General features: G+C 43.4%; 1 protein-coding gene across 4 annotated transcripts in view; it reads right to left on the bottom strand.

Moving 5' to 3' along the window:
- Positions 1-11,181, bottom strand: part of znf414 (zinc finger protein 414) — a 39,542-nt gene extending 28,361 nt beyond the window's left edge. The window contains exons 1-3 of one of the 4 annotated variants that reach the window (XM_036967120.1): positions 11,062-11,181; positions 10,667-10,794; positions 7,178-7,291 (exon numbers count right to left, since the gene is read on the bottom strand). In XM_036967120.1, coding sequence (XP_036823015.1) covers positions 7,178-7,291; positions 10,667-10,724 — 172 coding nt within the window. In that variant the 5' untranslated portion in view covers positions 10,725-10,794; positions 11,062-11,181. Of the gene's footprint in view, positions 1-7,177; positions 7,292-10,666; positions 10,795-11,018 lie in introns of all 4 variants that reach the window. The other 3 variants (XM_036967118.1, XM_036967117.1, XM_036967116.1) reach the window with 3 other exon arrangements.
- Between the last annotated feature and the right edge of the window lie 2,729 nt (positions 11,182-13,910).

The following is a 13,910-nucleotide window of genomic DNA, read 5'->3' on the forward strand; positions in this document are numbered from 1 at the left end:
GAGAGAGAGAGTGGGTACCTTCCATATTAAACTGATTATGGCAGGAGAGAGAGAGAGAGAGAGAGATAGTGGGTACCTTCCATATTAAACTGATTATGGCAGGAGAGAGAGAGAGAGAGACAGTGGGTACCTTCCATATTAAACTGATTATGGCAGGAGAGAGAGAGAGGGAGAGATAGTGGGTACCTTCCATATTAAACTGATTATGGCAGGAGAGCGAGAGAGAGATAGTGGGTACCTTCCATATTAAACTGATTATGGCAGGAGAGAGAGAGAGAGATAGTGGGTACCTTCCATATTAAACTGATTATGGCAGGAGAGAGAGAGAGATAGTGGGTACCTTCCATATTAAACTGATTATGGCAGGAGAGAGAGAGAGAGAGAGAGATAGTGGGTACCTTCCATATTAAACTGATTATGGCAGGAGAGAGAGAGAGAGATAGTGGGTACCTTCCATATTAAACTGATTATGGCAGGAGAGAGAGGGAGAGATAGTGGGTACCTTCCATATTAAACTGATTATGGCAGGAGAGAGAGGGAGAGATAGTGGGTACCTTCCATATTAAACTGATTATGGCAGGAGAGAGGGAGAGAGATAGTGGGTACCTTCCATATTAAACTGATTATGGCAGGAGAGAGGGAGAGAGATAGTGGGTACCTTCCATATTAAACTGATTATGGCAGGAGAGAGGGAGAGAGATAGTGGGTACCTTCCATATTAAACTGATTATGGCAGGAGAGAGAGAGAGAGATAGTGGGTACCTTCCATATTAAACTGATTATGGCAGGAGAGAGAGAGAGAGATAGTGGGTACCTTCCATATTAAACTGATTATGGCAGGAGAGAGAGAGAGATAGTGGGTACCTTCCATATTAAACTGATTATGGCAGGAGAGAGAGAGAGAGAGATAGTGGGTACCTTCCATATTAAACTGATTATGGCAGGAGAGAGAGAGAGAGAGAGAGAGATAGTGGGTACCTTCCATATTAAACTGATTATGGCAGGAGAGAGAGAGAGAGATAGTGGGTACCTTCCATATTAAACTGATTATGGCAGGAGAGAGAGAGAGAGAGAGAGATAGTGGGTACCTTCCATATTAAACTGATTATGGCAGGAGAGAGAGGGAGAGAGATAGTGGGTACCTTCCATATTAAACTGATTATGGCAGGAGAGAGAGAGAGATAGTGGGTACCTTCCATATTAAACTGATTATGGCAGGAGAGAGAGAGGGAGAGATAGTGGGTACCTTCCATATTAAACTGATTATGGCAGGAGAGAGAGAGAGAGATAGTGGGTACCTTCCATATTAAACTGATTATGGCAGGAGAGAGGGAGAGAGATAGTGGGTACCTTCCATATTAAACTGATTATGGCAGGAGAGAGAGAGAGAGAGATAGTGGGTACCTTCCATATTAAACTGATTATGGCAGGAGAGAGAGAGAGAGATAGTGGGTACCTTCCATATTAAACTGATTATGGCAGGAGAGAGAGAGAGAGATAGTGGGTACCTTCCATATTAAACTGATTATGGCAGGAGAGAGAGAGAGAGATAGTGGGTACCTTCCATATTAAACTGATTATGGCAGGAGAGAGAGAGAGAGAGAGTGGGTACCTTCCATATTAAACTGATTATGGCAGGAGAGAGAGAGAGAGAGAGAGAGATAGTGGGTACCTTCCATATTAAACTGATTATGGCAGGAGAGAGAGAGAGAGACAGTGGGTACCTTCCATATTAAACTGATTATGGCAGGAGAGAGAGAGAGAGGGAGAGATAGTGGGTACCTTCCATATTAAACTGATTATGGCAGGAGAGCGAGAGAGAGATAGTGGGTACCTTCCATATTAAACTGATTATGGCAGGAGAGAGAGAGAGAGAGATAGTGGGTACCTTCCATATTAAACTGATTATGGCAGGAGAGAGAGAGAGAGAGAGAGATAGTGGGTACCTTCCATATTAAACTGATTATGGCAGGAGAGAGAGAGAGAGATAGTGGGTACCTTCCATATTAAACTGATTATGGCAGGAGAGAGGGAGAGAGATAGTGGGTACCTTCCATATTAAACTGATTATGGCAGGAGAGAGAGAGAGAGAGAGAGATAGTGGGTACCTTCCATATTAAACTGATTATGGCAGGAGAGAGGGAGAGAGATAGTGGGTACCTTCCATATTAAACTGATTATGGCAGGAGAGAGGGAGAGAGATAGTGGGTACCTTCCATATTAAACTGATTATGGCAGGAGAGAGGGAGAGAGATAGTGGGTACCTTCCATATTAAACTGATTATGGCAGGAGAGAGAGGGAGAGATAGTGGGTACCTTCCATATTAAACTGATTATGGCAGGAGAGAGGGAGAGAGATAGTGGGTACCTTCCATATTAAACTGATTATGGCAGGAGAGAGAGGGAGAGATAGTGGGTACCTTCCATATTAAACTGATTATGGCAGGAGAGAGAGAGAGAGATAGTGGGTACCTTCCATATTAAACTGATTATGGCAGGAGAGAGAGAGAGAGAGATAGTGGGTACCTTCCATATTAAACTGATTATGGCAGGAGAGAGAGAGAGAGATAGTGGGTACCTTCCATATTAAACTGATTATGGCAGGAGAGAGAGAGAGAGATAGTGGGTACCTTCCATATTAAACTGATTATGGCAGGAGAGAGAGAGAGAGATAGTGGGTACCTTCCATATTAAACTGATTATGGCAGGAGAGAGAGAGAGAGATAGTGGGTACCTTCCATATTAAACTGATTATGGCAGGAGAGAGAGAGAGAGATAGTGGGTACCTTCCATATTAAACTGATTATGGCAGGAGAGAGAGAGAGATAGTGGGTACCTTCCATATTAAACTGATTATGGCAGGAGAGAGAGAGAGAGATAGTGGGTACCTTCCATATTAAACTGATTATGGCAGGAGAGAGAGAGAGAGATAGTGGGTACCTTCCATATTAAACTGATTATGGCAGGAGAGAGAGAGAGAGATAGTGGGTACCTTCCATATTAAACTGATTATGGCAGGAGAGAGAGAGAGAGATAGTGGGTACCTTCCATATTAAACTGATTATGGCAGGAGAGAGAGAGAGAGATAGTGGGTACCTTCCATATTAAACTGATTATGGCAGGAGAGAGAGAGAGAGAGATAGTGGGTACCTTCCATATTAAACTGATTATGGCAGGAGAGAGAGGGAGAGAGAGAGATAGTGGGTACCTTCCATATTAAACTGATTATGGCAGGAGAGAGAGAGGGAGAGAGAGTGGGTACCTTCCATATTAAACTGATTATGGCAGGAGAGAGAGGGAGAGAGAGAGATAGTGGGTACCTTCCATATTAAACTGATTATGGCAGGAGAGAGAGAGAGAGAGAGAGTGGGTACCTTCCATATTAAACTGATTATGGCAGGAGAGAGAGAGAGAGAGATAGTGGGTACCTTCCATATTAAACTGATTATGGCAGGAGAGAGAGAGAGAGAGATAGTGGGTACCTTCCATATTAAACTGATTATGGCAGGAGAGAGAGAGAGAGATAGTGGGTACCTTCCATATTAAACTGATTATGGCAGGAGAGAGAGGGAGAGAGAGAGATAGTGGGTACCTTCCATATTAAACTGATTATGGCAGGAGAGAGAGAGAGAGATAGTGGGTACCTTCCATATTAAACTGATTATGGCAGGAGAGAGAGAGAGAGATAGTGGGTACCTTCCATATTAAACTGATTATGGCAGGAGAGAGGGAGAGAGATAGTGGGTACCTTCCATATTAAACTGATTATGGCAGGAGAGAGAGAGAGGGAGAGAGATAGTGGGTACCTTCCATATTAAACTGATTATGGCAGGAGAGAGAGAGAGGGAGAGAGATAGTGGGTACCTTCCATATTAAACTGATTATGGCAGGAGAGAGGGAGAGAGATAGTGGGTACCTTCCATATTAAACTGATTATTGCAGGAGAGAGAGAGAGAGATAGTGGGTACCTTCCATATTAAACTGATTATGGCAGGAGAGGGAGAGAGCAGACTGCTGTCTACTGTGATATACCTGGGCACCCTATCCTGCTCTGAGGCATTATCTGAGCAGACTCCTGTCTACTGTGATATACCTGGGCACCCTATCCTGCTGAGGCATTATCTGAGCAGACTGCTGTCTACTGTGATATACCTGGGCACCCTATCCTGCTGAGGCATTATCTGAGCAGACTGCTGTCTACTGTGATATACCTGGGCACCCTATCCTGCTCTGAGGCATTATCTGAGCAGACTCCTGTCTACTGTGATATACCTGGGCACCCTATCCTGCTCTGAGGCATTATCTGAGCAGACTCCTGTCTACTGTGATATACCTGGGCACCCTATCCTGCTCTGAGGCATTATCTGAGCAGACTCCTGTCTACTGTGATATACCTGGGCACCCTATCCTACATCCTAAACTACATCCCTCCAAGGCGATTCTCTGCTAGCTCCCATCCTGGTAACACATTGGTGATTCTCTGCCTGCTATCATCCTGGTAACACATTGGTGATTCTCTGCCTGCTATCATCCTGGTAACACATTGGTGATTCTCTGCCTGCTATCATCCTGGTAAGTCACTGCTCTCTCCTTGCTGGCCAGGTTTTTGCCTTGGTTGGGTTTATTGTGGGCCCTAGTGCTGGCCAGGTTTTTGCCTTGGTTGGGTTTATTGTGGGCCCTAGTGCTGGCCAGGTTTTTGCCTTGGTTGGGTTTATTGTGGGCCCTAGTGCTGGCCAGGTTTTTGCCTTGGTTGGGTTTATGGTGGGTCCTAGTGCTGGCCAGGTTTTTGCCTTGGTTGGGTTTATTGTGGGTCTTAGTGCTGGCCAGGTTTTTGCCTTGGTTGGGTTTATTGTGGGCCCTAGTGCTGGCCAGGTTTTTGCCTTGGTTGGGTTTATTGTGGCTCCTAGTGATGGCCAGGTTTTTGCCTTGGTTGGGTTTATTGTGGGTCTTAGTGCTGGCCAGGTTTTTGCCTTGGTTGGGTTAATCGTGGGTCCTAGTGCTGGCCAGTTTTTTTGCCTTGGTTGGGTTTATTGTGGGCCCTAGTGCTGGCCAGGTTTTTGCCTTGGTTGGGTTTATTGTGGGTCTTAGTGCTGGGAAGGTTTTTGCCTTGGTTGTGTTTATTGTGGGTCCGAGTGCTGGCCAGGTTTTTGCCTTGGTTGGGTTTATTGTGGGTCCTAGTGCTGGCTGGGATCTTTATATTTCACCTTTATATAACTAGGTAGGCTAGTTGAGAACAAGTTCTCATTTACAACTGCGACCTGGCCAAGATAAAGCATAGCAGTGTGAACAGACAACACAGAGTTACACATGGAGTAAATAATAAACAAGCCAATAACACAATAAACAAGTCAATGACACAGTAGAAAAAAGAAAGTCTATATACAGTGTGTGCAAATGGCGTGAGGAGGTAGGCAATAAATAGGCCATAGGAGTGAATAATAATTAATTACAATTTAGCAGATTAACACTGGAGTGATAGATGAGCAGATGATGATGTGCAAGTAGAAATGCTGGTGAGCAAAAGAGCAAAAAAGTCAATAAAAACAATATGGGGATGAGGTAGGTAGGTTGGATGGGCTATTTACAGATGGGCTGTGTACAGCTGCAGAGATCGATTAGCTGCTCTGACAGCTGATGTTTAAAGTTAGCGAGGGAGATGTGAGTCTCCAACTTCAGTGATTTTTTTCTTCAATTTGTTCCAGTCATTGGAAGCAGAGAACTGGAAGGAAAGGCGGCCAAAGGAAGTGTTGGCTTTGGGGATGACCAGTAAGATATACCTGCTGGGGCGCGTGCTACGGGTGGGTGTTATCGTGCGTGACCAGTGAACTGAGATAAAGGCGGAGCTTTACCTAGCAGAGACTTGTTGATGACCTGGAGCCAGTGGGTCTGGCGACGAATATGTAGCGAGGGCCAGCCGACTAGTGCTTGGTTGGGTTTATTGTGGCTCCTAGTGATGGCCAGGTTTTTGCCTTGGTTGGGTTTATGGTGGGTCTTAGTGCTGGCCAGGTTTTTGCCTTGGTTGGGTTTATGGTGGGTCTTAGTGCTGGCCAGGTTTTTGCCTTGGTTGGGTTTATGGTGGGTCCTAGTGCTGGCCAGGTTTTTGCCTTGGTTGGGTTTATTGTGGGTCTTAGTGCTGGCCAGGTTTTTGCCTTGGTTGGGTTAATCGTGGGTCCTAGTGCTGGCCAGTTTTTTTGCCTTGGTTGGGTTTATTGTGGGTCTTAGTGCTGGCCAGGTTTTTGCCTTGGTTGGGTTTATTGTGGGCCCTAGTGCTGGCCAGGTTTTTGCCTTGGTTGGGTTTATTGTGGCTCCTAGTGATGGCCAGGTTTTTGCCTTGGTTGGGTTTATTGTGGGTCTTAGTGCTGGCCAGGTTTTTGCCTTGGTTGTGTTTATTGTGGGCCCTAGTGCTGGCCAGTTTTTTGTCTTGGTTGGGTTTATTGTGGGTCTTAGTGCTGGGAAGGTCTTTGCCTTGGTTGTGTTTATCGTGGGTCCTAGTGCTGGCCAGGTTTTTGCCTTGGTTGTGTTTATTGTGGCTCCTAGTGATGGCCAGGTTTTTGCCTTGGTTGGGTTTATTGTGGGTCCTAGTGCTGGCCAGTTTTTTGTCTTGGTTGGGTTTATTGTGGGTCTTAGTGCTGGGAAGGTTTTTGCCTTGGTTGGGTTTATTGTGGCTCCTAGTGATGGCCAGGTTTTTGCCTTGGTTGGGTTTATCGTGGGTCCTAGTGCTGGCCAGGTTTTTGCCTTGGTTGGGTTTATCGTGGGTCCTAGTGCTGGCCAGGTTTTTGCCTTGGTTGGGTTTATTGTGGGCCCTAGTGTTTCGTTTTTTGCATCTTTGACCTTCAGTAAGGTACACCAGCTGAAAATACAATATGTTTGGTTATGGAGAAAGGTATTTCACAGCAGTTTAGATGGTACAATGATTCTCTACACTATACTTGCTTGTTTTGTCACAAAGACTTTAACTATGAGAACTAATAGAATTTCAGCAACCAGGAAACGACAGAGCGATTTCTGCATAGTGCAACTTTAACCTGACTATAATAATTGTAACTGTCCTCAGTGATGTTTTTTTGTATCCTCACACACACACACGCAGCAGTTCAGGTACTTCTGAGTCTACCTTTATCCAATAAGGAAACCTTGTCTCCTCCAAGATCCAGGAAGTTGTATTCTACGAGCTTACCTGGGAGGGACTGAGTGGGGATGTGATTCTGATGGTCCTTGATGTGTTTGGCCAGGCTGTCTGTGTCCGTGTAGACACGATGGCAGCCGTATAACGTGCAGGGCATTCTCTGACCTATAGAGAGAGAGGAAACGCAACAGCTTTCTTCTTTTAAAATGTTTTTTAACAGTTGCAGTCAATAATATTGTTCAGCGACAACACGTTTGTGGCTATCGTTTACACACAGGGGTTCGGAGATGGCTAATTAGAACAGGTAGTCCTCCCTGTCTTCTGTCTGTTTTCCGTAAACAGGCTGTAGCATGTCAATATGGCTGTGTGAGAACTCTAACCCTATAAAACGGGTTTTAAGTCATTTAAACCTTTTGTTTTTTACAAAATTATTTCTCACTAATATGAAACATACACTACGTGACCAATGTATGTGGACACCTGCTCGTCAAACATTTCATTCCAAAATCATGGGCATTAATATGGAGTTGGCCCACCCTGTCCTGCTATAACAGCCTGCACTCTTCTGGGAAGGCTTTCCACTAGATGTTGGAACATTGCTGCTATAACAGCCTCCACTCTTCTGGGAAGGCTTTCCACTAGATGTTGGAACATTGCTGCTATAACAGCCTCCACTCTTCTGGGAAGGCTTTCCACTAGATGTTGGAACATTGCTGCTATAACAGCCTCCACTCTTCTGGGAAGGCTTTCCACTAGATGTAGGAACATTGCTGCAGGGACTTGCTTCCATTCAGCCAAGAGCATTAGTGACTGATGTAGGGGAGAAAAAATTAAAAATAAAAAGATTTCCCTTCACTAGAACTAAGGGGCCCGAACCATGAAAACCAGCACATTTTTTTTTTATAAATACCTACTTTTCTGTTCACTAGCTGTACAGGGAAACGCCATTTAGTTGGACAACTGACTAGGTATCCCCCATTTTCCTTTCTGTAGCCTAGTTGTAATTTTAGAATCAGAATATAGAATCAGTTTGACGAGGTGAAAAACTGATTGTTTTGACGGTGCCCTGGGCTGATTGCTCTGTTTTATTAGCAATTTAGTGTTGTATTTTTTAAAGTGGATTTGTTTTTTTGAGTAGTTAATCAATCTCGTCATTCTGAATGTCAACGTTGAAATCAGTTGAAGAAATGTGACTTTCCTGTCATCAACAAAGTATAGCTAGCGGTTTGTTTTCGACCCTGCTTTCCTGTCATCAACAAAGTATAGCTAGCGGTTTGTTTTCAACCCTGCTCTCCTGTCATCAACAAAGTATAGCTAGCGGTTTGTTTTCAACCCTGTTCTCCTGTCATCAACAAAGTATAGCTAGCGGTTTGTTTTCAACCCTGCTCTCCTGTCATCAACAAAGTATAGCTAGCGGTTTGTTTTCGACCCTGCTCTCTCCTTCAATGTCCACATTGTAAAATATCTCCCGCCTAGGACCCTCGCTCACTACATCTGACAGAAAAACATCCATGCATTCATTTTTTTTCAAGAATTGATTATGTGAACACAGTATCAATTAATAAACTACAGCTCATCCAAAAAGTGTCTGTCCACATCATCCCCATCCCCAACCCCAGAACCAGTCTGTCCACATTACCCCCAACCCCAGAACCAGTCTGTCCACATCACCCCCAACCCCAGAACCAGTCTGTCCACATCACCCCCAACCCCAGAACCAGTCTGTCCACAGCACCCCCATCCCCAGTCTCCTCCAGGACCAGTCTCCTCCATGCCTTCAGAACCAGTCTGTCCACATCACCCGCATCCTTGCTCATCTACCCCGGCTACCTTTTTCTCAAAAAAATGTACTACACAATTATCCTTGTCTACAAAGCCCTAAATGACATCGGACCTGTCAGACCTACTCTCCCCCTGACCCTCCATGCACCCTACATTCACCCTCCATGCACCCTACATTCAAGCCCTGCCAAACTGCGCCACCTCCACGCACTCTACATCCATGCCCCCAGGACCAGTCTCCCCAAGAGGACCAGTCTCCCCAAGAGGACCAGTATCCTCCATGCCCCCAGGACCAGTCTCCTCCAGTCATGTGTTGCTGCCATGCTGTGTTGCTGCCATGTTGTGTTGGTCTCTCTTTATGTAGTGTCTCTCTTGTCATGTGTGTTGTCATATTTTTATTTCATTTATTTTGTAATCCCCATCCCCACAGGAGGCCTTTTGGTAGGCCGTCAGTGTAAATCAGAATTTGTTCTTATCGGACTTAGCTAGTTAGATAAAAAATAAAATTAAAGTTCTGACACCTCCCAGATGGTAGTGTGAGTTCCGAAGCATCATCATCTGACAAGGTACAAATCTGTCGTTCTGCCCCTGAACAAGGCAGTTAACCCACTGTTCCTAGGCCGTCATTGAAAATAAGAATTTGATCTTAACTGACTTGCCTAGTTTAATGAAGGTAAAATGTAAAAATTGTGTTATTGTTATTTTGACACAAGCGTCGCTATGTTGTGTCGAATCAGTAGTTATTTGAAAACAGCATCGGAACGTCAAGGTGGTGATGTGCAGTTCGAACGAGTCATTATATTTTTTAACAACTCTTCACTGACTTGTGACTAATTCATTTGACCTGCTGTACACTGGGTAGGCTGGACACATTTTTCAGATAAAAACTAGTTCAGTGCATATGACGTGGAGCCCAGTTTCATAATATTACCACATGTCCCAACTGCTTGTTGTAGTTTTTTAGGAAATCACTAAAAAAAAAACCAGGCATTTTTCACCCTACCAGCTCCTATTAGTTCGTGTCACAATGCCTGCTTCTCTATTGTTGACAATGAGACCGGTCGTCCCATTGTTTCCTATAGGGGAAATATAGGTATGTCGGTCTATTTCGAGAAATATCTCGCAATGTATATATATATTTAGATCCCCCCCCCCCCATTGTTTTCATATGGAGGGGCATGCTGGTATATTTCGCCTAATATCAAACAATGTGTATATTTACACTTTTTTAAATCGGGCACCATTTTAAATCAGTATAATCTCCTCTTTCTATTAACATAAAGTTGGGCAGCGTAATCTGCTGTCATCGATCGCTAGACCAGAAACGGTCAAAAAATGCCATTCGTTTCCTACTTCCTTGTTGTGCAGCACTATTGGCACCATCGAGGTGCGGATGTTTACTTTCTACACGAGTTGTTATTTTTCAGTTTCGTTTCAAAAACCCAGATGGTAGTTGTAAAATAGAAAGGGATATATTTTTGTGCCAGAGAAGAGGCTCTGCAAACGTAAAAACACCATTAATTTGCTATGGGATCGCGCTACGGTTCCAGCTCAGCCAACTTTCTTTTGTCAAGTTTCAGCCTTGGATGAATTCTGACTCGTTCTTTTGTCCAAATTAAATTAAAAAGAAATTAGTCGAACAATTCGTTCTTTTGACGACTCAAAAAAGATCCGAAGCAGTCAAAATAGCCTGAAGCCTCGTTATCAATCGTCCCTATTGATTATAGTTAGTAAAAATGTGTAATTGTTGCATAAAACCTTGGGTTGTGTTGCTAGTAGGCTGCAGTAGAGGTGCAGAGGCCATCCCCGTAGACATGGTGGTGGGGGACGAGCGGTCAACTGGCGGTATGGGAGAAGACGACAGCAGTCTCACTAGTTCAGACTACCTAAAACAAATTAATCCATGCTGTTATATCAATATAAAGGACATGTAGCTAGTTATGCATGTTAGGTTAACTATATTCATTCCTTGGCCAGTCAAAACAGTCACAGACACTTTTCGGTAGCTAGTTTATTAAGCTAAACATAACAACATATAAGCTATATATATATATATATATAAGATACCGAAATGATTATCTAGGTATGTAACCAGACAAATAACTCTTACCATAGCCCATTTGCAATTAGGATTATCAATATTTATCGTTGACCATTTTGTGAGCAAGAAGGAAAACGTTGATGGTTCATTTACCAGCGTCTCGTCGACAACATCAAAAAAGTACTTCCGGGTTACGGCATTTCGGAAATGTTCAAAAGAAAAAGAAAATATGTAATATGTTTTTTTTTTTTAAGTGGCGATTTTAGCATGTAAATCTTGTTGGGGCAAACTAAATAATAAAAAAAACATGTTCGATGTATGCCAGCAAAGACACTTCACAACACTAAACAATACATGAACTGCACTATAACGGCGTGGTGCATGTACACTAGATAGCGCTAAATTGCCGCACATTGCGAATCGCTTATGGGCGTTTCGGCAGCATATGGTGCTTCAAAAATTCAGCATTGCAAGTTTGTATAGAGGTCTGGTTACTAAATGGGTTCACAGTTCAATAGTAATATCCTCTAAACCCCTCTGGTGGCAAAATTACTTTGCTGCCCTGTTTCCAATTGTCCACATGGCTGGGAGAACCTATTCAAGTTAATAAATACATGTTGAAAATGTTTTTAAAAAACAACAGATGTATTATTAGCTAGCTAACTCAAATGAGCTGCTAAATGAGGTAGCACATACCGTATAGATAGCTAGCTAAGTGAATGAAATATCACCAGCTACCTAACTTCATAGTAACTAGCTATCTTGATGTATTTATCACTGTAAAAAAACAAAATCCAAAAGCATTTGTAGGTAGCGAGCTAACAGCCATGGAGGAGGGTGGAAGGAGAGCAGCACCAACTGTCAAAGTGAGAGAAGAGACTATTCTGGATAGGGCAGGTACTTTTGTTTAGTTCCTGTTCTTATAAGTGAGAACGGAGATAAAAGTAACATAATATTCGTTGTGGTGTAATTTGACTATAACGAAGTCTGTTTCTTGTGAGGTTTTCGTCCTCAGATAAAGAGAGCTATGAAAGCCTGTCTGCATATGAAGAGGTCCGTCCCAATGAAGAGCATTGGTTCTCAGTCCTGGGGACACAAAGAGGTGCATGTTGTTGCCTCAGCACTGCACAGCTGATTCAAATGATCAACTCATCATCAAGCTTCAAGTGGTATTTATGTACTAATTTGTGATGCCGTCCTTGATATGATCCTGTCATTGTCACATGCTACACATGCACATATGTGTGCCCATGCATCTATCAATCCAATGTTCTCATGATTTGTTTTCAGCGATATTATACTTTAGTAATCCACAATGACCTGGTGATGTAAAAGTCTAATAGTTACATTATCTTCCATATTCCTACAGATACCTTGCAACTGGAGATTCCTTCAAAACGATTGCCTACGGTTAACGTGTAGGGCACTGCAAGGTTTGGTGACCAGGGTCATCTGGGACTGCCTCCTGGAGGAATTCAGGTGTGTGAAGGCTACCTGTGACCAGGAGGGGATCTGCAGCTCGCTGCCGTGTGCCAGAGGAGGAGTCTGCTGCCTTGGGTGCTGTTCCCTGGCAACACCATAGACTAGGACTTGCATTGCGTTCAACGTCACAAATAGAAGCAACTTCTATTTTAGCGCCTGGCAACGCAGACACTCATTGGCGCGTGCGAGCAGTGTGGGTGCAATGATTGAATAACATGCATGTGTACATTTATTTTGCAACGCACGTGGCATGCGCAGTATTGCTGCCCGAACCGGACAAATTGGGTGCGCAAGCTTTGCAAAATAAACGTTGTCATGGCTGGTTGTGATACAGCCTGGAATCGAAACCAGGGTGTCTGTAGTGTAGAACTGTAAAGTTAAGTAAGTAAGGTAAGTAAGGTTGAGAGAATGCCAAGAGTGTGCCAAGCTGTCATCAAGGCAAAGGGTGGCTACTTTGAACAATCTCAAATATTACATTCAAAAGGCACTCACACATCTGAGCAAACTTTTAGCAGGTGCCATGGTAACAGTTGGACAAGATAAAGGAACAAGGAAACCGCACACTGCTCTTGATAGTATCACTGATCTTTACTAAGCTTTACGTATCTGCCTCACAGCCTTCATCAGAGCATTTGTGAGCTTTGTTAAATTAGCACCTTTAAGTAGACCTAGCCCCACCCACATCCGTTCCACGCATCGAATGGGGTTGGCGGGGAAGGAAAAATTGCGACTGGATAATCCCTGTCATTTCTCCTGATTGAACTTTTGTGTTCACTAATTCTCTGTTTGAGAGATCGAGAGGTTTTTCCGACATAGCAGAGCCCACATGGACATTTAATAATGTAAATAACATGGGTGGTGGAACACGTAATGATGTCATTTATTAGGAACCGTTTTCCTGTATGTGGGTGGCAGAAACATTCACACTTCAACATATTGTTGCACTGTGCGCATCTGCATTTATAGCTACCATTTGGAAGAGGGCGTGAAAGAGCCTGGCTGATTTTCTTTCGTGGCTGACAGTTGGCACGGACCAATTTATCGCGTAAATTGCGACCTCTCCTATACACAATAAGTGGTGGATTTGTTTGTGGATCAGGAGAAACGACAGGGATTATCCAGACGCAGTACATTTCAATGACCTAAAACATGACATTTCCACCTTTAGATTTTGTGGAATAGAGAAAGTTAAGATATCAGACAGGGGAGGTGATATAAATAATACTCTTGAGTTAAAGGGAATGTTTAGGGATTTTCACCCTCCAGACATTATTTCCTAAAGGACTTAATGATGAAATGCCTATGTATGTTATGTTGTAAATTTGAACATGAATTATGTGCCTATTTAAGATTACTCTGATGTTTTTCGTACGATGTACCCAATGATTAATGAAAACTTGCCATGTCCTCAGTGTGGTTTTACAGACGTGTTTAATACGTCCTAATTACACACTTTATTCTAATATTTATGAAATGCAT

The sequence above is a fragment of the Oncorhynchus mykiss genome, chromosome 28, assembly GCF_013265735.2.
Source record: "Oncorhynchus mykiss isolate Arlee chromosome 28, USDA_OmykA_1.1, whole genome shotgun sequence".
Taxonomy (NCBI): domain Eukaryota; kingdom Metazoa; phylum Chordata; class Actinopteri; order Salmoniformes; family Salmonidae; genus Oncorhynchus; species Oncorhynchus mykiss.